Source organism: Hirundo rustica, chromosome 7 (assembly GCF_015227805.2).
Source record: "Hirundo rustica isolate bHirRus1 chromosome 7, bHirRus1.pri.v3, whole genome shotgun sequence".
Taxonomy (NCBI): Eukaryota; Metazoa; Chordata; class Aves; order Passeriformes; family Hirundinidae; genus Hirundo; species Hirundo rustica.
The window spans coordinates 1,969,845-1,991,224 of NC_053456.1; the positions used below are offsets into that span (position 1 = coordinate 1,969,845).

Sequence of the window (21,380 nt, forward strand, 5' to 3'; positions counted from 1 at the left end):
TTTTCCTAGCAATAGACAACAGCAACAGCTTTTATATGTTATTGGGAAGAAGTTAAGTGCAATGCAAAAACATTTGTCCCTTGGAAGGGGCTCCAGAGGAAAAATGGGATTCTTTTAGAAGCCAGAATATACAAATATGCAAAGCTCTCTTCTTCCTCTCAGAGGTACCGATTTTTAGTGCTCACTGAACATCTGTTCATAATAATTTTAATGAATTCTCTTCAGAGCACTTACAGACAGGACAAAACCAGGGAAAGCAGAAAGAGCTGAGAGCACACACCGATGTTTTTACACTGGTAATTCTGTGGATGCAAGGTAACGCAACAAGTCTCTTATTCAACTTGTAAAATGCAGCCAACTTATTAAAAAAACACTGAGTAATGCGTTTGAAATTCACTCTAAAGTGTCCCACATTTCCTGGGTTGAGAGAGATGAACAGAAGGCAGGGTGAGGACATGCAGGGTGGGAGCAGTACCTGTGCTTTCGGATGTGTCTGTTGGGAGGAATGCTGAGATTGCTGCTTCTGCTGCAGCTGGGCCAGCTGCTGCCTCTGCATCTGCACTAACTGCTGTTGGTGTGTCTGGAACTGCTCCTCTGTGATCCCCCCTGTGACTACGGGAAAGAAAGGAGCCCCGGTTACACAAAACACCGGCGTGGAAAAGGCAAGAGAGCAGCTAAGGTGGGGAACAGGCATTCTGAAGACGACAGAAATCACGCTGGATTCACCCCAAATCTTCACAGATTATGTAAAGGAGAGGCTGAGCTGTGTTTTGTTTGCTGTGTTCTTTCATGGCATCAATTTGTAACAAAAGAATTCAGAGCTTTCCTTGCTTTTAAGCAGCTTCTGTCTTCGGTGGTTTTATCCCCGGTAGCTTTAGGCAAAAGCTTCAGAGAAATGATTTTCGTGGCTTTCAGGAAAAGAAGCACAGCCTGAAAGTCAGAGATGAGGACAAAGTGCCCTGGGCTGAGCTGGGTGTCTTCTCTCCCAGTGAACACAATTTCCCTTCCCACAGCCCCTTGCTGCCCCTTTCCCAACAGCAGGATGGACTCTGAGGGAAGATCTTCTCTGCTAATTCTTGTTTTAAACGCAGTAACGGTGTAGGGGTGCCACAATAAGTTTATTTTTGAGGAGCATGTTAATGCCACCCCAGTAATTTCACAGGCCCAACGCACGAAGGGGGTGAAGTTAAAAAAGCTGGTTTTAATATTCTGCCCCTAAAGAATCTGCACACTTGGTAAACTGGAAATACTGACAGGGGTTTCATGCTAAAACCTGAGCTGTGTGCAGTTAACCCAAGAACTGAGTTCTGAGAGAGCCAAGGGAGAATTCACTTTTCAAAGATTCCCATGAATACATTTCAACACTTTATCCTCGATTCTGTTTTTTTCCAGAGCAGTGCTGCACCTCCAACACCTGAGTTCTCAGGAATATCCTCCTACCAAGGGACACTGAGCTAACATCAAAACACAGAGTTATCCATCTTTGCAGGGTTTGGCTCTTCCATTTACCACTTTCACTACTCAGGCTTATCCTGAAATTCCATTGGGAAAAAATACCAGAATTAGGACTGCTTAGAAATTAGAACTGAAACTTCTTCTTCACTGCTACATTATTAAAGCAGCTCTCAACCATGTTAGGAGAGCACTTAAAAGTCCGATTACTTAAAAATTACTCCTCTTAAACTGTAGCAATATTACAATTTCCGACCCAAGTTTATTTTGCATTTAGCTTTACTTTGCTCCTCTTGCAGATTCTTACCTAGAATTTAATTCCAAATTAAATCAGCTCAACCTGTTACATTCCCTCAAAAAAACCCCAAAAACCCATGGCACTGCTGAAGGCACCAGGGCCAAGAACAGCATTATGGAATATTACGTGTATTTCTATTTTTAAGTTCTGAGGTAACAAATCCCAGAAAATGTGCTTTGTTTTACAGAAAGCTGTTTAAGAACAAGGTGAGATTTCACGTCTTCAATCTCCTTCCCAGTTTGTCACAGAGCACAAAGCCATGGAACTGTCTATCAGAGGACAGAGGGAAAGAAATCCAGAACTCAACACTCCCCCTTACTCTGCCTGCATGTGCCTGAATTTCAGGTATTTATGCAGTGGCCAGGCTGAGCTCAGCTCTCCACCTTGTTATAAACCAGCAGATGGTCATCAGCACATTAAATATCATTTGCTTCTGCCAAATCAAACACCTGGAGGGTCCTGGAGGTAAAAAAAGAGCAAACTTTGACCGTGTCCCAAGGCAGCCTCTGAGGTCAGGGTTAAGAGCTCTGCAGCTTCAGGGGGATTTTATTTTATCAGAGCCTGACTGAGGTGAAAAACTGCCCCACAACAGAGGGAAAAAGTCACTTCAGCTTTCCCTTGCAGGCTCCTCTCCCCTTGGAAGGTTTGGATTATGTCACTTCCCTCAGGATTTGAAGGCTTTAACCAAAGATCATCGTGCAGGCTGCCCCAAATGTCGCATTGCTTTAATTACTCCCACGTGGTATTTACGGCTGGGGGAAAAAAATGATTCTAAAAAGTAAAACTTTGTTCCAAAAACAAAACCCTTCAGCTGGGAATAGCATCATGTGCAATTGTCCTCTCTCTAGGGGGAGAGGCTTTTCCCATTTGCAGTGCTTACAACATGAGCAAGAGAATAATTTAGCTCCAGAAATTGGTTCTCGATTCATTGCACTCATTAGGTATTCCGAAGAAAAGTCGACTCACAGACTTCTAAAATGAAAAAAAAAAAAAAAAATCTGTCTGTACAACGCATTTGAGGGAATACCAGAGTTGCTTTACTAATTCAGGGAAAAAATATAACACAGAGGTAATTTTAAATATACTTGTGCAACAAAAAAAATCAAAGCAACTCCCCAGTTCTCTCTAAAATAAAACAGTAATAAAAATGAAAAAAAAATCAGTTTAAGTACTGCCACTGTTTCCTCTGGAGGGAGTATCAAATCAGCTGTAAAATTAACAGATTTCAACAATTACTTCCCAAAGAGAATGGCTTCAGTAAACGCAGTGACAGTGCCTGTGCTCATTTAATGTACAACCAGACTCTGACCAGCCCTTTTAAAATTTATTCCCTATTTACCAGTGAGAAAATCCAAGAGCAGTGCCTCTTGCTGGTTCAGTTAGTTGGGGAAGAATTCTGTTGCCTGTTGTGTCTGATCCTGTTCCAGAACTGCAGGATCTGGTTTGTAATTTAAATCTCTGACAAAAAAGGTCCTCCCCAGCCATAAATTCCATTCATAATGTACTGAGGGATTTCCATTGAATTTAAATTTATTCCTCAGATGATTTCTAAAATTATACCACAACTTTATTACTGTTCCTCCAAAAAGTGGCTCTGATGCATCAGATTTGCTTTCACTCATCTCTCAGCTATTTCTTTACCAGCTCTTGGTATTTATCAATAATCCCATCACACTGACCTGCCCCTCTCTGCCCCAGCTGGGACTCCTCAGGCCTTCAAGGTCTCTCAAAAATAATTATATAAAATATGTAATACATTTTATCTGTTTGGGTTTTGTTCACGCAGCAGGAAAATGCTCCTGTGCCAATCTATTCATGGCAGAGAGAACAATCTAAAGGTGACACTGACCATACTGAGACGCTGGGCAAGTATTGGGCTGGAGTAAATATCCTGTGCCTCTGTCAGAGCAATTTAACAGCACCCAGGAATTCCAGAGATACATTATTGGAGAATAAATACCCATTCCTGCCGCTGTGAGAGGGATGGAACATTCCACAACCACAGAATTACAGAATTCAGGGCCAGTCTCTTCTATTATTTCATTATCCTGGTTTACAATACAGGATATGCTCAGGTGCTTGCTGCTGTAGGAGATGTCATTTGCTGCATCTCAAATTTTTCAGATTTTTGGTGATTATGAAGAAAGTGACGGTGCTAAAACTTGAGCCATTACAACTCGAGCAGTGTTTGCATCACCTACTTCATGAGCTTAATTTAAGCTTAAAGCAATTTTTTCATCACTGGATGCTTCCACTGCCAACATTTTTACCATTTTCAGACCTTTTCACGCCTGCTCAGGGCACTTAGGGACTTCCTACATTTGTCTGAGTCAAAAATGAAAACTGACAACAACAAAAACGAGCCGCACCCACCTTCCCCAAGAAACCACCAGATTTGTTTTGCATTCATAACGAGCATTCTTCTACCCTTAAACAAGGTGAGACCAATTAGTGCCATTAAGACTCAATTAGACCTAAACAGTTCTTCAAATGAGCAGAATCCCTGCTTTGAATTATGTCTGAATCCAGCACTTCAAATTCTAATGGGAGCAAAGCAGGAGGAAGAAGTGTTTGTGGGAAGTTTCTGCACTCTTTAAGAAATATCAAACAGTCAGGTTGTAGCTGTGGTCAGGTTCACACCAGAGCTGAAGATCTCATCAGTCCAGCCACAAAGAAAAACCCCAAAATTCAGTATTTTCAACCCCAGGAGAAGCCAAACCTACCTGATATGCCATTCTTGCTGGTGTTCAATAAAGCTACAGATGCTGCAGAGACTCTTTTATTATTCACAGTCTGCCCTGCTTTCCTTGAGGTACATTCTTCACTATCGCTGTCCTGGAGATTGAGTAGCCTGGGCTGGAAACACTGCAGTCGACATGATCTGATATTGCTTAGGATTTCAGGAAGGGACAGTCTGTTTTCACAATGTTTATTGGAAGCATTGGTCCGTGAAAAATTAGAAGAAAAGTCTAATGTCTGGGAAGAGCTTGGAAAACTGTTCAGCATTTCCGGGTCAATCTGCCTCAAGACAGGATCGTGTTCTGTGGATATTCGGTCCATGATAACCCTGATTAAAGAGGAGGAGGAGGAAAATCATTAAGTTCATGATCTCCTTTTAATAATTCTATCCTTTGAAGGGGAATGAAGAATTAAAAACAACCCAACTGTTACCTTCCACCCCTGCCAATCCTCCTCCTTGCAAATCCTATGCATCTCCTTGGGATTGTGAGGGTTGTAAGGCAATGCCTGAACCTCAGTTTGTCCAATTCTCCCAATTCTGGGCTTTCACACGAAGAATTCGTTTGGTCCAAACGAGGCTGTGAAGAAAGAAAAGGCAATTTTACATTCCAAGGGTGCTTTGATAAGGCTATCATGCACAGGCTCCAGGACAGAACATCTGGTTTATGTTGAGTTAACCAGTAATAGCTCCAGCAGTTAAAAAATAAACTCTAACATTCAGGCTGTTAAATACTCTGCTTCTAACAGCAATGCAAAAGTCAGAGAAAATGAAAAGTTTTCAGTCATCTCAACATCTTTTGGCAAAGGAATTAACTCACAGGCTAAGGGAAAAATGAAAGTTGGATGAATTCTAAGTGGGAAGTTCAGCTTGGACCAAGCAGAGCCAAGCAGAAAAGGGGATGTTCCTGCAATTGTCTTTGCACTCACCAAAGCATCAAAGCTCTGGTGGTGGGAGTGGGAACACAACTCCAAATGAGCACTGTGCCACCATAAATTTAAAGAAAGCACCGCTAAACCCAAGAGCACAGCACGATCCTGCAGGCACTCACAGCGTAATACTGGCATCCTGCTCTTCTCCTGAAAGCACAAGGTCCATCAGGATCATTCTCCTCTTCTGCTTCTGAAACTGGTGAGGGTACCTAGAGCAGGAAACAACGTCATTCTCCCAACTGCCACGTGTGTATACATTATTAAACTGCATTTATTATTAAAGGTGTAAAAGTTTGTGTTTATATAAGGTGAACTGCCACGTTTATAGAGCAAAGCACAGCCTGGAAGGAAAACTCAGTTTATACAAGGAGCTTTTAAATATATCCAGAGGTGGGATAAGGCAGGCCGGCCAAGCGCCAGCTAACTGGAGTTTCTGCCTCGTGCACACGGAGATTTTGGGGGATACCTGTGGGAACTCATCCTCATCAGAGCTGTGGAAGTCGTACTGTTTGATGTCACTCTTGCTGAGCACAGGCAGGGGCTCAGCCAGGGGCTGAGGGGTCACCACACACTCCAGCTTGGGCTTCTTCAGGTATTTCTTCTTCTGACGGACAACATCGGACACCTCCTCCTTCAGGGAGGAGTGGTGAGGATGCTGCTCGGGAAAAACAAACAGAAAATTCTAAACACTGAAGCAAGAGAAAACTTCCATACTTCGGGACAGGACTGCTCGTCTTCCAATACCGCAGACACATCGTGCAAAATTTACCGATCGCAATAAACCCCTGCACTTTTCCTCTGGTTGTTTTTACAGGTATTTATTAATAATCAGAGAGCTCTCGAGCCATGGGACTGCCCGAGAGGCTCCTCACTCTGCACTGCACTCAGAATATTGTCATTGAAATTCCTCTTGCAATTATTCTCTGAGACCTCATTTTTCCCTGGCACTTTCAATTTTCTGAACTGCTTGGACACGTTCAAAAGAAACAATTTAATTTGTTTCCTCCTTCTCACCGAGCTGACACTTTGGAACAGATGTGATGGTATTTGGCTTGGCTATTTTTCTCACATAAAGCCTCTGCAGCGAGCAATTCCATCGCTATTGAACTGTCCACTTGGACACAAACGTTATTAAACTTCAAAGCTCCCATTTGAAAAGATTATTTCACTTGCAAAATTCTCCATTTGAAGGAGAAGCAGTTTTAAAAAGTGTTTTAATTCACCCTGAATTAACACTCATCAATAACAGCCTGACTTGAACTAACTCCAGTGATGGAGCTGGGCTTGGGAACCAGAGGAGAAACACGAGGAATGCCAAAATTCCTGGAGAACCAGGCTTTGTAGGCGATTCTGGAACCACTAGGTGTCGCAGGTGCTAAGTACAAATTTCCGGATGTCTTCAACTCTCAGCCTCACCCTCAAGCATTTTAACTCCTAATAGTTCAGGTTATTTCTTCAGAGACAGGTCTGAATCATAATATATCCGAAGGAATGATGATCTCAGGAAGAGACTCACGGCAGGGAAGAAATCTTACCTTAACTTTACATTCCTGGACTTTGTGGTGGTTCCCATTGTGGAGGGATGATGGAGTTGTTCCCATCTCTTTTTCGGGTCTGTTCAGCTTCACTTCATTGAGGATTTCACCTCCATAATCACCCAAATGGTACCTGAAAAAAACAGGATGAAAACTGTAGGGCTGCATTTCCACTGGGAAACGTCTGAAAGACACAAACCAGAGTCTTCCAACTGTCTACACAAACCCCTTCTCTTTTAGCTCCTGAACCTTTATGGTGCTACAGTAAATAAATTATGAGAGTTGATTTCAAAGCCATTTAATAAAAATATAAAACCTTAGTTTTTATAATTTGGAATTTTACCTTTTCTCCACAACTTCCAATGTTAAATGCAACAGCTCCCGTTTTGTTTTCTCTCTCCTCTTAATCATCTCCAAAATTGTTATGGCTCTGCTAAACTCCCTCCTTAATTTCAACATCTTCTCGTAAGATGCTTCATCGTTCTTTCGGTTCTGTTGAGAGATGAAACGAATTTTTAGTCAAAAGCAAAAGCCATGAGACACAAACTGCAAAAATAAAGTTATCTAATGCTGCTGCAAACGAGGCTCATGAGGACACCCCAAAGCAGCTTTTCCTAAAGCAGATCCTACTTGGCAAACAAAGCCACAAAAAGCAAACAAGGCCAGTTTTAAGAGGAAGCTGAGAAGAACTTTTCAGCCATTTCCCCCCCATGTTTCGCTCAGATTCCAGATCAACCCAGTGGAAGTCTGTCAGCACGAGGGATTTAACACTTTCCCCACCTTGATTCCACGCACAGTAAGGCTGTGCATGTGCACAAAGCAAAATGCTGGGTGATCACAGATTTCCTGGTTCAAATCATTCCATGCTCCAAATATAAAAACTGGGAAATAGTTTCCCTTTTCCCCACAGAAAGGGAAGCTTCCAACCCAGCAGTGTGTGTGTGTGTGCCAGGCGTTGCTCCGAATTTCAGCTCAAAAACGGACGGATGATGAACCGTCCCCTACAGGACGCTGCACATGGATCCAGATAATCCCCACCGAGGGAGAAATGTAAAATCCCAAGCAGCAGAGCCTGCCAAGTCACCTTTCTGGTCTGCATCTTCTCAGTCCTCCTGCGGAAGGCCACGTAGGGGTCGTTGTTGGTGGAGCCGTCCCTCTTCTCCTGCTTGATCTGGGGGATGAGCGAGGGCCCCCGGCAGTTCTTGCGCTTCCTCACCCAGTAGTCATAGACAGCCTTGATCAGGTAATCGTCCTCATTGAGCAGCAGCTTGGCCTCCTGCAGGGTCACCAGCTGCAGGGGAACAGGGAGAAGCTGCAGCAGGCATGGGGGAGCGGGGAAGGTCACCACACACTCACAGCCATCGTGCGCTTTCGTTGTTTTCCAGCGCCAGAGTCAAGGGATGGAAAAACATCCATGGAAATTGAAGAATCAGTTGTTCTTCCTAACTTAACTTAGACTTCCCAATTTCTCTGAACCAGCAGCATTTCCTTTTATCCAGTGGTCTAGAGCTCCATCAATCTTTCATGAAATTTGAAAACACTTTGAAACAACTACAAGCACAGGATAGAAAGAACTTACTACAATCTGCAGGTCCTGATTTGGGAATCACTTTAATCCATTTTTTCCTAAAAAAATGTTTCTTATTGGTAACCTTTATTAATGTGTAATTCTTTGCAGCTGAATGTTGATTCACCTAGAAGCTAATTTACTTCTTCATTATTTCTCCCCCAAATGTTTACTTTGTGAGAGAACAGGATCCCTGTTTATTCCCATCCCTGTTTATTCCAGCCTGGAGACACAAAGCTGTTTATTCATTTGCTAAGTTATTTCAGTAGGTGATAGTTCTACACAGGTCATTTAAAGATAAAAATTAAATCCATGTTCAGCTTTTTCTATGCAAATCAGACTCTAAATAAATGCAAAAGTATCACTAAATTGTACATTTGTTTAACGGGCTCACATCGTCTTCAACCCATCCATTAAATAAAACAGAGCCTCTAGTATTACTTCAAAAGAAGTCAGGCAGCACTTCATGTGCCCCATAATTTGAAAAATACCAGCCAAACAACTTAATTTACACTTCTGCAATGTGTCAACCTTAAATCTTGTCCCTACGTTAGGAGAAGCAAAAAAAGGAAACAACACATTTTGGAAAATTAAGGAAATCCTAAGTGTAACCATGGCTACTCTGCAAGTGTTAATTCCAGCCAGAGCAGAATAAAACCTTTGCAATCTGTGGCAGAATTAGAAAAGCACTGAACTGGTTTTTAAAAAAAAAAGGAAAAAGTATTGCTCAGAAATCATTTCAGTTTTGTCTTTTGCTCCCTTTTCTCCATTAACGTACTTCTTATCAAAAATAAATCAACCTTGCCCTGAGTGCACAGCTGGCAAGGTGATGCTGAGCCTGTGTGCTCGTGTTTGCTTGCAGATGCAGAGCCCTTGCATTCCCTGCTGAAATCAGAATGGAAAAGCCTGGAACCGCTCCTGGGCAGGGAGAGCATTCCCAGCAATGTGAACTGGGAACTGAGAGGCAGCACGCAATCCCAGCACTTCCCAAATAACCTGCAAGAGCTGCTCGTGTCTACAGAGAAAACCCTGCACTCTTTGTTTTTGAGAGGCGCCTTCAAATCTTCAGTTTAACTTCATCACCCCAGCAAAGAAAGGTGAACCCAGCACCAGAGGGGTGAATATTGATCATGAGAAGTGATCACCAGAACGGCCTGAACTGGAAGCCAAAATAGGAGGGTCTTTATCAAACTCCAACCAACCCAAGCACACGTTCAACAAGTATCACCCAATGTATTCCCTGGTTTTCCCTTCATTCCCCTTTTCCTAGCACAGTAAGAAATCTCTGCCTTTCTGAAGTTGCTCTAAAAAGGACATAAATACAATATTTTGGCCTTTTACCAGCACTGAACTAAATCAGGTTAGGGATTAAGGCAGAGCCATGGATCCCACAATGGATTTTGCACTCCCACAAAACCTCACCTCACTGGGAAATAATTCCACCTGTTTCAAATTCGACTTGCACAAACTCAGGTGGAGTTTTGGAGTAAATATTTTGGGCTGTAAAACCCTCCTCCAGACACTCCTGGAACACCGCAGGATCTGATTCAACACCAGCACAAGGTGAATTCACTGTCTGTGCTTCTAACCCCCAAAACCCAACCAAAGTCAACATAAAGCAGAATCCAGGGTAACAAAAATTGGATTCTCCTCTGTTTATAGCCTTTTCTACACCTACTGTACAGAGGTAGAAAATAAAACCAAGCACCCCCCAGGAAAGCAAAACCCCTCCGTGATTTCCTCACACCATACCTGACTGGAACTGGCTTTTTCCAGTCTGTCAACCATTATCTCAAACTGCAGGGGCTTGATTTCCATCTTCCTGTTCAGCCTGTTCAGTAGGGTCTCATCCTCGGAGTCCATATCATAATCTGGCTGTTCATTGTCCAGATTAAAGGCTGGAACACAAGAAATTGAAATGCTAGGTCAGTAATGCACTCCGGACACACATCAGAAATCAAAAATGACTGAGGAAACTCCAGACCAGCACTTCTCTGCCAGAACATTTTTATTTTTTTGCTAAAAGAAGTTGCTTGTCTCCAACTTCCAATATGAAAGGAATCCAAGAAGTTTCATTTTAAGTGACTTGAAGGGGTGACAGGCACAGAAACTTTAATGGATCTTTGCAAAACAAGAGTGAAGATGCTTGATAGTACTGATAGAACACGGCTCCTCCAGAATATCAGGGGAAGATAACAATAACTAAACCATTTTCAATCAAATTCCAGACTTGGAGAAAAAGCATTTACACTGAAGTTCCAGTGTCATTTCTGTTGCCCATTTTTAAACAATACACCAAACCTAAAGTGTTAAAACATTTAATAGACTAAACTTTTCATTTTATGTAGCTGTAGAAATCCCAGACTAATCCTATGGGAATTGTTATTTCTTCTCCAAAATCACCTCAGCCCTGGATGCAGAGCCTGACAATTCCTTCAGGCTCTCCAAACAGTCACTTCTCAACCTCTCACCAAAACTCATGTCTCTATTACTAATTGTGCTAATTAGTTTCCATACTTGACAAAGTTCCTGGACCTACTAGAAGCAGAAGGAAGTTCTCATTCAGATAATACAACAGAAATAAAATCTTACAACAGATATGAGTAAATTGCATCTGACAGTAAGAACTGTTAATAGAAACATTAATTGTACACTTAATAAAACCCTGAAGGGTTGAGACACCAGGTACAACGCCCAGTAATTCAATCAGCACTGGAACAGCAGCAGTTAATTGGCCTGATGAAATATATTCTATTCTTAACAGACAAACAGCACTATCTTATCTCCGTGCTCTTAACTCGGGGCTGTACAAGTGCTAATTTAAAAACCTCTGCTACTGAGCTGCCCTGTGTGCTCGAGAGCACATTAAAACAAAAACCTGGAAAACCAGGAGCAAAAGAAAACCACACAGAAAGTCTTTAGAACAAATCCCAGTACTTTCCCTCCCACAGGTAGCGTCCCTCCACATCTCAGCCTTGCCCAAGACCACTCTCTCTGTGATCAGAGCAATAAATGAGCTGAACCCCCACCAGTATTTATTGATTCAGGCACAGGAACTCAGCCAGATGCAGCTGGGGAGGGCTAAAAAGCAGCTCCTCCTCATCCTCAGCTCAAGCTGGTCCCTCTCAGAGGAGACAGTACCAACAGCACTCGGCCACAAGAGCTCTCTGACCAGCCACACACTGTAACAATTTATTTGAGGAGAAATTAATAACAGGCTGTAACCGTGTGTCAGGAACCGCTGGCAATTATTAATTCAGTACTACAAGTTGCATGGCAAGTTTATTTAAGACACTGTCACTGGGCGTGTGACCAAGAGCTCTCCAACAATTAACTGTGTATGAGACTTAAGCTGCAGCTTTCAGCATCAGATCTGCCTCTCCAGCAGATCACTGCTCACATGTGGACTGAAAACCATCAAAGTCCATGAAAAGCTTGTTTGTCCTCAGGCAGATGTTGGTCTCACATCAGAAGAATGTCAGCCTATTGCCTGTCAGTAGATAATTCAATAATCCCTTGTGGACAAAACGCTTCCAGCCAGTTTTTCCAAGCCGGAATATCAGTGAGCAGCAGGATCTGTGACAGAGAAGATGTGATGTTGTTGTAAACTGTGAGCAGTGCCAGTAAAGTTCCCTTCATTTCCACAGTGGGAAAAGAAGAGTCACTAAAAGGTCTTGAACCATCCACTTTCCAGAATTAAATCAGGATAAAGTGAGAGGCGAGCAGGAGATGCCGAGACAAGCAAAAAGAAAAGGAAAAACCCAACCATTCCATCAGGAAGTATCTTAGAACACCCATCACCCTCAGAACACACTGTGGGTGTTAGTGATGGGAACTCAAGAGAGAAGGCAGGATCCTCCCAGCCCCTGGAGTGACCCCATGGTGCACCTCAGCTGGAAGCAGGGGTCCCTTCCTCTCTCAGCTCACTATTTTGATAAATATTCAAGATTATAAGATGAAAGGCACCCCACAGGTACTTGGCAGGATCAGCACAAATCAAACAAATCCAGTCTCGTTTTCTTGAGCAAACCCCCATGACTCCAGTGAGAACAGCAGTAGCCCTTGTCACTACCCCACTTTTCCTGCCTTTCTGCCATCAGCGATGCTCTGTTTGTCCTGACCTGCATTTATCAGTGCAGTTCCCTCTCAAAGAGAGAGTTACAGGTTAATGACACTCAGGGATGGCAGCAGCCCCTGTTTCAGAGCAGACAGGATGAGCACAAACTCTCAGCAGCCTGGGGAGGGGTCAGGGCCTCAGGAAATGCAAGACTGCCACTTCTCCCTTGGAGTTCATCAGCCCAGAGCTGGCTGGTCCCAGCACTGGGCCACCCTCATGTCTCCAATACACTTTCAGCAACATCCTTATTTACCAGTTCCCCTCTTTCCCCAAGCACTGAGCAAACTGAAATTGTTCCAGAAAAAGCCATTTTTCACCCTGGAGCTGGCCTGCAGCGTGGCAGCTCCCTGGCTTCCACGGCCATCACAAACCCAGGTGTTTATGTGCCACGGATGGAACCAGCCATCACTCCCTGCTCCTGCCCCTGCCCTGGCAGCCGGGGGAGCTGCTCCTGCAGGAGCTGCTGGAGAACCAGCCCCGTGTTCCAGTCCACATGGACACCTCCTGCTACAGCCTGGGACGTTCTCCTGACTCAGGGGGAACCCAGCCTTCCTCCTGCAGAGCTTCTGCATTTCTACAGGCACTGTCACACAGGGCCCAGTGATCCCACCTGGGAAGTCTCTCCAGGATTTGCTGGTTTGCTGCTGCAAACACCACATCCCAGTGATCCCACCTGGGACGTTTCTCCAGGACTTGCTGGTTTGCTGCTGCAAACACCACATCCCAATGATCCCACCTGGGAAGTTTCTCCAGGACTTGCTGGTTTGCTGCTGCAAACACCACATCCCAGTGATCCCACCTGGGACGTTTCTCCAGGACTTGCTGGTTTGCTGCTGCAAACACCACATCCCAATGATCCCACCTGGGAAGTTTCTCCAGGACTTGCTGGTTTGCTGCTGCAAACACCACATCCCAGTGATCCCAACTGGGAAGTCTCTCCAGGATTTGCTGGTTTGCTGCTGCAAACACAACACCCCGGTGATCCCACCTGGGAAGTCTCTCCAGGATTTGCTGGTTTGCTGCTGCAAACACCACATCCCAGTGATCCCACCTGGGAAGTCTCTCCAGGATTTGCTGGTTTGCTGCTGCAAACACCACATCCCAGTGATCCCACCTGGGAAGTCTCTCCAGGATTTGCTGGTTTGCTGCTGCAAACACCACATCCCGGTGATCCCACCTGGGAAGTCTCTCCAGGATTTGCTGGTTTGCTGCTGCAAACACCACATCCCAGTGATCCCACCTGGGAAGTCTCTCCAGGATTTGCTGGTTTGCTGCTGCAAACACCACATCCCGGTGATCCCACCTGGGAAGTCTCTCCAGGATTTGCTGGTTTGCTCACTGCTGCTGCAAACACAACATCCCAGTTCCCACTCTCTGCCACCCCACCCACTCCCAGCAGTACCTGCCAGAGGGATTTGCTTTTTTGTTTACTTGAGCTCCCCTAGGAACTGACTTTGTACCAACTCACATAAATGCAATTTGTTTCTCGGTGAAGTTACACTGAACTGGGTTTAACTTGACTAAATTAACTCACCTCATTTAGCTGACTAAATTAGGGCTGTGGTTCCACGCTCACTGAAGCTGCCACAGGCAGGAGTTCCCACTGATCCCAGTGCTCCCAGTGCCTTCCCTCCCCTGCAAACCACAGCCCTGCCACCCTTTTGTGCCCCCAGCAGCCACCAGGCCTGAGCCATGGCAGCAAACTGATAAATACAGAGGGTCAGCCAACCAAAAAGTGAAACTTTCAGCCAAAAAGTTCCTTTTTAGGAACGACTGGAGCCCATTCCCCACTTCATGGACATTGTTTCATTGTTTCTGTGAGGGGACACCTGTCCTCTGTTCCCTTAGCCGTAATTTAGATCCAAATTTACTAACTTAATCACTTTGCTAATTATCAATAACTCAAAATGCATCTCCATGTTGTTGATGCTACTAATATTCCTGGAAAATTATGAAACATGCTGGAACAGTTAGAACAGTTCAAGGTTTTTTTTCTTTACACTCAGCTCCACATCCCCTGTGTTGGTGCCACTGAGGTTGACTAATACCTGGAATCCTGATTATTCACAAATCCCAGGCTTTACAAAGAAATTAACTTTTCTCTGCTGGAACCACTGAGCTAAATAAACAAATGTAAAAAATATTAAAATCTTAGGTTACCAGAATCCCAGCAAAATGTCATTTGCCAGAAATACCCCCCAGTAATATGGATTATGGTATGTGTCCTGCTGGCATTTTCCATCAGTTTATGTAACTTCCCTGGCCAAAGCGGGTACTGCTGCTATTTGTGCTTTAAGCATTAAAGCAGAATTCCTAAGCAGTTTATGTAGCATAAAGCTGCCTTGTATCACACCTACTCCATCCAGAATATGTGGCAAAACTTATCTTGGAGCAGTATCTGATATTTATCTTCGGCTCAAATACCTTCTGTAATTCTGTCCAGAAAGACCGTGAGTCTCAACAAGACAAAGAAAATTTTGGCATAATATATTTAACATTTTTAGACATGTTTATTAACACTATTCACGGTGTTTCTGGCGGTGTCCAACAAAGACCAGAATAAAATACATTCCTCCATCAGCAGCTTGGTTTCAATTCATTCAGCCTGCCTTGCTTCCAAGCTTGTTTCTTTTATTAAGGAGACAATTCCTTTTAACTGATTTTTTCCCCATCACCTCTATGGTCTGTACTGCATCTCAGAGGACCCCGAGCACATTATTTCCAAAGTCTCCCATTTTGTAAATAAATGGAAAAAATTGGACACTTCACTACGCTGTTAAGAAGTGATGCAATAATTGCAAAGGTTTTGCTACAAAGGTAATTCCTGGGAGGAATCCAAGTGGCCAAATAACCCCCTGAACCACATCCTGCAAAGGGCAAACACGAGCTGTGTGCCAAGGAACAACTGAGCTCTAAGAGTGTCACCTGTCAACACAACATCAGCCAAAAGAAGTGGGAAAATTAATCCACAGCCCACAAGTGTAAATTCATGAGATCGTGTAAGACATGAGCTAAGCTCACGCAGAATATTTTGGTTTATCTCTAAAATAAACTCTGAGCTCCCTGCTGAAATGGAATTCTCCAGTTTTAGCCAAACTCAGAGAGAAGTGAGTGTTACCCAAAAGAGCCTGAAGCCAGTGGCAGCAGAGTCCTGAACTCTGTTATGAGCAGCAGGACCAAGGCTGATTTCATCCCAAAAACTCTTCTGCTTTCTGGATCTGCACTTATGGAGAACTCTGGAGTGAACAGGTGAGCAAGACAGCCTCTCTCCTGCTCCCTACATCAGTGTAAGTGACCAGGAGGCAGCTGGGAAGCTCCAGTGATTCCTTCTAAGGACTAGCAAGGTAAAAAAGCACAAAACGTGAGACTGCATCAAGAATACTGCCAAGCCCAAGAGCCAGGATGAGGCTCAGCAGTTGCTGAGCATCAGCACAGAGCCAAAAACAAACCCAGCAGCAAAATTTCCCACCTCCACCAGCCACTTCTTCCAGAACTGGAGAAGATACTGGAATTTACATCTATAAATGGATTTCTGAGTCCTCCCACCTGCTGACCACTGACCTCAAGACAAAGGTTACTCAGGTTAAATAAGGAGAGGTTGGACAGACAGCACAGCCCACAGCAATCCCAGTGTTTTAACTCACGTTGGATGTGAATGAACTGCTTTGGTTGCTTGAACTCTCCTTTGTACAAACGATTGTAGTAGTTGACATTGCTCTCGGCTTCAGGGACTGGGATAACCATGCTCTCCTTCTTTTCTCTGAAAACTTGCTGTGCTGAGATTGCCCGTTGCAAATGATGTTCCTGCAAGGGGAAAATGGGAAGAGTTGATTTAGGTTTCAGTGTACAAAGTGAATATAAAGACAGCCCATAAAGACAGCCCAGCCTTTTCTCCCACTGTTTTCCTACAGGAGAACAGAGTGGAGGCTTTGCTGGGTTTCAGAGGATGTTCCCAGAATGTGTTCTCCATTTTTGGGGTTCCTAACTGATGCAATCTTAATCTTAAAACAGCAGTGAATGAACTACAAACAGATGAAGATAACCCTTTGTTCAGACACAGCCCACACCTTCCACCAGACTGGGAAAAAGACAAATATTCAAACTTCACAAAATAACCTCAGCAGAAAATTAGGGCTAGGGAAAGCCAAACCCACCCAAACCTGTCAGAAAGAAAATGTATGCGAGATCAGGCCTTTAAAGTCAAAAGAACAGCAAATTTCATCATTCCTGTCTACCCAGCAATCCTTACTGGCCTGCTTTTAGACGTTTACCAAGTTAAGAGCAACAGGGAGAAGAGTTCTCACATAATAACACCTGAAAATCAAGGACTCCCCAAACAGGTATCACCTCATTTTATTCTTATGGGACAAAAGTCACAAATTCCACAGAATCACTTCAGGTGAAACAGAGATCACAATAAATGTAACAGCTCAGAAGGATTTTATTTTTCCCCACATAATTTTATTAGTTAATTTATTAGTTAACTCAGTGACAACCATCTACTGCTGCAAGCCAGAGCTAAGCTGTAACTTCCCTCTCAAAATGCTTTTCATGTTAAAATTTAAAGCACTAAAAAACGTCTCAGGCTAAGGCACCAAGGCCACGCTGCCTTCTGTGAGTCCAGGGCAGGGACATTCCTCAGCAGGACACGAGCCCAGATCCACACAGACCTTGGGAAAAGTCAGGGGCCAAGCTCTCCAAATCCAATATAAAAGTGCAAAGTGCAGTGCCCCAGCAGCTGAACTGCTGGTGGAACCAGGAGTGATGGTTCCATTCTGCTTTTACTGCTCTTCCCCAGAGTTTCCCGGATTTGAGGTGAGCAGAATATCAGCTGGAAATCCAAGCTCAGCTCTCAGATCCATGAGATCTTTGCCTGTTCCAGGGGCTGCAGGTTGTCCCCCAGCCATTCCCACACAGCCAACTGGGAGAAGCACTTGTTTGAGCAGGAAAAAACACACACACACGCACACAAAGGGTTTGCTGCTCTTGTTCCTCCCTCTGGCTTCCTTGGTTAACACTCCCAAGAGGCCAGGATCAACACCAGGAATGGGAAGGTGCCAGCATTCCAGCGCCTGGCTGGCACTGCAGCCTGGCACACACGGCAGCCTGGCACTCACAGCTCTGCTACCCACTTGGAAATTCTCTCAAGAACAGGAGTTCTTCCTCTTTAATCCTACAGAATGGTATTTTAAAAAAGGGGGAGTGAAAAGAAAAAACAAACCACCAAAAATGTTTAAAATATGTAAATGATGTTGAATAAATGATCCCCTTTTTAATATTAAGATTTACAGAGACACAAATAACGCAATTCCTGCAAAATCAGAGCAGCTCTGGGAATCTCCTGCAGCAGATGAAGCAACATTAAATCAATCAGGCTCCCAAGTGAGTGCTATTAGAATTAAGACAAGCGTGCAATCCAATAGCTGCTGTGATCTGCCTGAGTTACTCCACACTGAGTAAATCTGTCACTCCACCATTAAAACGTGTCTTGGAGAGCTTGGCAGCGCTGAGTAACTCAACTACACAGAAATGGTTTCATTACTGGGCTGCTTTCAGCTGCTGTCCCTGGAGCTGTGTCAGTCCACAGCACAGAACTGCCCTAAGGAAGGGCTCGATCTGGCCAAAATTCAGAGCAACTTTCGGTCCTGCAGCCCATGGAAGGGAAATTCAGATGAGCAATTCATCTCTCAGCTGTTGTAACCCCGTAGTAAGCACACCCAGAGCTCCCAAGGAAGGCTGACAATAGGTGCTAGTACTCATTTCACTATAAAAAGCCTTTGAGCAGAACTCAGCTGTCAAACAGAGATTTCAGCTTTCAGCAGCGCTGCTGGCACTCCTCAAACAGCAGAGCTCCAAAATAGATAGATAAGCTACGCAAATTTTTAAATTAGGGGGGGAACCTCAAATCTTTCTGCTGAGCATCAAGTACAGGAAAATTGAAACTTTAACTCCTGAAACAATTCCGTTTAAACAAGCCCTGAAGATTTTTATATGAAAGCTGGGCTAATTAAATGGATTTATTAAACCTGAAGAAGTGTTTTTACAGATAGATTTATTACCAATACAACTGCTGGTCTGGTTTTCACCTTTTCTCTGATGGTTTTGAAGGACACACAGTATTTTAAGCTCACACTTTGTTCTGCAGAAGGGCAGATCCAAAGGTCTTACACAAAATAACGGAGTATTAGAGAACCAGTGATGACAGCAAACAGAACGTGCTGCCATGGGAATAAAAGGGAGCCCCTGACAAAGAGTGATTACCCATTAACTCCTTAAAAAGCACATCCAGACCTTTCTCTGCAGCATGAAGACAGAATTCCAAACAAACACAGCTTAGACTGGGCTATTTCTTCAACCAAGAGCATTAGAGAGATGTAAATGTTTAGCGTGTGTAACGCTGCTGCCTGAGCACATTTACACATTAAACCAGAACTGCTCTCTGAGCCCCTTCTGAGACACTGCAATCCCTCCTTCCCTTTTTCCTCATGAGGGGAAAAACCCCTACAATTCCTGCAATCCTGGTGAATTAAAATACTCAGTTTTGGTTGTAGGCATTCAGAGCCAAGCTCCAAGTGCAGCTGAGAGCAAGGTACCTCCACTGCCATTCCCTTCATCCCTGAAACCCCACAGATTTCAGGTTCTCCCTCAACCTTCTGTCTGGGAGTTTCCTCACTACAACAGGTATTGAGCCCATTATCCTGAAGTTATTTTTGTTAAGCTTTAAGAGAAACAGTGATCACTACTGAATGGCAGTATTTATATCTTTTTCACCAATATCATGGAATCACAGAATGGTTTGGGTTGAAATCATCTCATTCCAGCCCCCTGCCATGAGCAGGGATTCCCCCCACTGCTCCTACTTCCTTTTATCCCACAAACCAGAGCACTTGGACCCTACAGATCAGGCTGGGTTTTCCTTAACCTTTAAAGCCCCTGTTGTCACTCCCCAAATAATCTCTGAGAAACAAGAGTTTATCAAACTTTAAATAACTGCAAGTTTTTTTGGTTGAGCATGGTTGGAGATGCCCATGGCTGAACACCAATTCTTCACACTGAAAAGCTCATCCCAAATATCAAACTCCAGTGAGCAATTCCATATTGGATGCAAACCCCTAGAGGACAAAGCTTTAGGATTAAATTTACCTGTTCCCTTCCTTACATTCCTTAAAACTACACCACACAAGCAAAGCTACTTAGGTTGTTTCACTGCTTTAACCCCACAGCCCTCCATGCAAGCAGGATGGAACAGAAAAATGAATTTATCAACAGCTTTTCCTATTCAAAATAAGGTATTTCTAGGCCAGCCCTTCCAATCTACCTGCACCAAGAACAGAATCAAAACAAAGAAAGCAACTAAAATGTACTGAAGTCTAAATATTTCATTTGTTTAACATTATATTCGAACTGGGAAATTTAATAAAAGACCTTTTTATCTTTAATAGTGAGATTCAGAAGCTAAAAGTACAGAACTGCAGTTGGAAATGTGCAGACTCATCTTGTGAAGTCTCAAGCACAGCGAGTAACACCTCTTGACAGCACTGCCAGAAAAAAAAGTGTCAGGAAGCTCAAAAGCTAATTTGGTCCGAAGCCTCCCTGCCTCGGAAAGCCTCAGCCCCATCTCCTCCCTTCTCTGCACACAGACACTTTTTTTTAGAGATTTCCAAGAGCAAAAGTGTCAAACTCAAGCAGCAGCTTTTGTTTTCTTGTGCAGTTAACCCTGTCAACCCCACACTGTCCTACAGACCTGCTTCCTTTTCTTCCCCCTCCCTCTGCTGTGGGATGGAAAAGAGCACAAGTGAAAAAAGGAGCCACGTTCAGAGCAGGAAATCACCGTGTGCACCACAGGAATTCCCACCCTTGAGAGCTGAAACCCCATCGCTTCATTTCCAGTTTATTTTGAAAAGCGAGCATTTCAGCGAGGAGAAAAGTTGATAATACACATTTTTCTACTGGTTTGATAAAGACTTAATCTAGTCAGGAGTCAGAGCTGTTTCCTCTTGCACAGGATGTCCCCTTAAAACATTTGATTAATTATCAAGTAATGCAGAACACTGGGAAAACCATAAAAATCCAAATATTGAGTGGAAACCAACACACCCAAACCACGGCTTTCGAGGAGAACTCCACTGAGTTTCCCCAAGGAGCTTCCAACACTCGGTGGAAGGAAGCTGGAGAAAACCCACAAGACACAGAAGACACACAAGTGGAAAGTGCTCGTGGAACAACTTCACAGTTTCACTTTTTGGCCATATCAAGTTTTTTCAACATGATATCCCCCACCCTTTCTTAAAAAAAAAAAAAAAAAATCACAAGAACCACCTGCCCCACACTCGCCTTCCAGACTGCTGAGTTGTGACTACAGGCAAAAAACCATAAATATAGCAAGGGCTGGACGCTCTTACTGACTCAGCCAGGAGGGGAAGGTGAATCAAACTGGGCTGCTCCATCCTAAAAATTCACACAGGACCTCGGAACGGGTGAAATCCTTCCCTGGGAGGGTGGTGAGGCCCTGGCACAGGGTGCCCAGAGAAGCTGTGGCTGTCCCTGGATCCCTGGCAGTGTCCCAGGCCAGGTTGGACACTGGGGCTTGGAGCAGCTGGGACAGAGGGAAGCGCCCCTGCATGGCAGGGCTGGCACTGGGTGGGATTTAAATCTCCTCCATCCCAAACCAATCTGGGATTCTCTGACTTTTCCATCACGTTCTCCCTGTTCCCAGTTGTTAAACAACTGCAACTTCCCAAA

At 44.0% G+C, this 21,380-nt stretch overlaps 1 protein-coding gene across 1 annotated transcript in view; it reads right to left on the minus strand.

The window, feature by feature from the left end:
* The window catches only part of EPC2 (enhancer of polycomb homolog 2), a 35,069-nt gene that overhangs the window by 5,189 nt on the left and 8,500 nt on the right, over window positions 1-21,380 (minus strand). Inside the window, exons 2-11 of the mRNA XM_040070076.2 lie at window positions 16,283-16,442; window positions 10,274-10,419; window positions 8,039-8,245; window positions 7,298-7,446; window positions 6,955-7,087; window positions 5,886-6,074; window positions 5,539-5,628; window positions 4,922-5,067; window positions 4,474-4,817; window positions 476-612 (exon numbers count right to left, since the gene is read on the minus strand). Of these exons, the coding sequence (XP_039926010.1) occupies window positions 476-612; window positions 4,474-4,817; window positions 4,922-5,067; window positions 5,539-5,628; window positions 5,886-6,074; window positions 6,955-7,087; window positions 7,298-7,446; window positions 8,039-8,245; window positions 10,274-10,419; window positions 16,283-16,442 (1,701 nt within the window). The remainder of the gene's footprint in view (window positions 1-475; window positions 613-4,473; window positions 4,818-4,921; window positions 5,068-5,538; window positions 5,629-5,885; window positions 6,075-6,954; window positions 7,088-7,297; window positions 7,447-8,038; window positions 8,246-10,273; window positions 10,420-16,282; window positions 16,443-21,380) is intronic.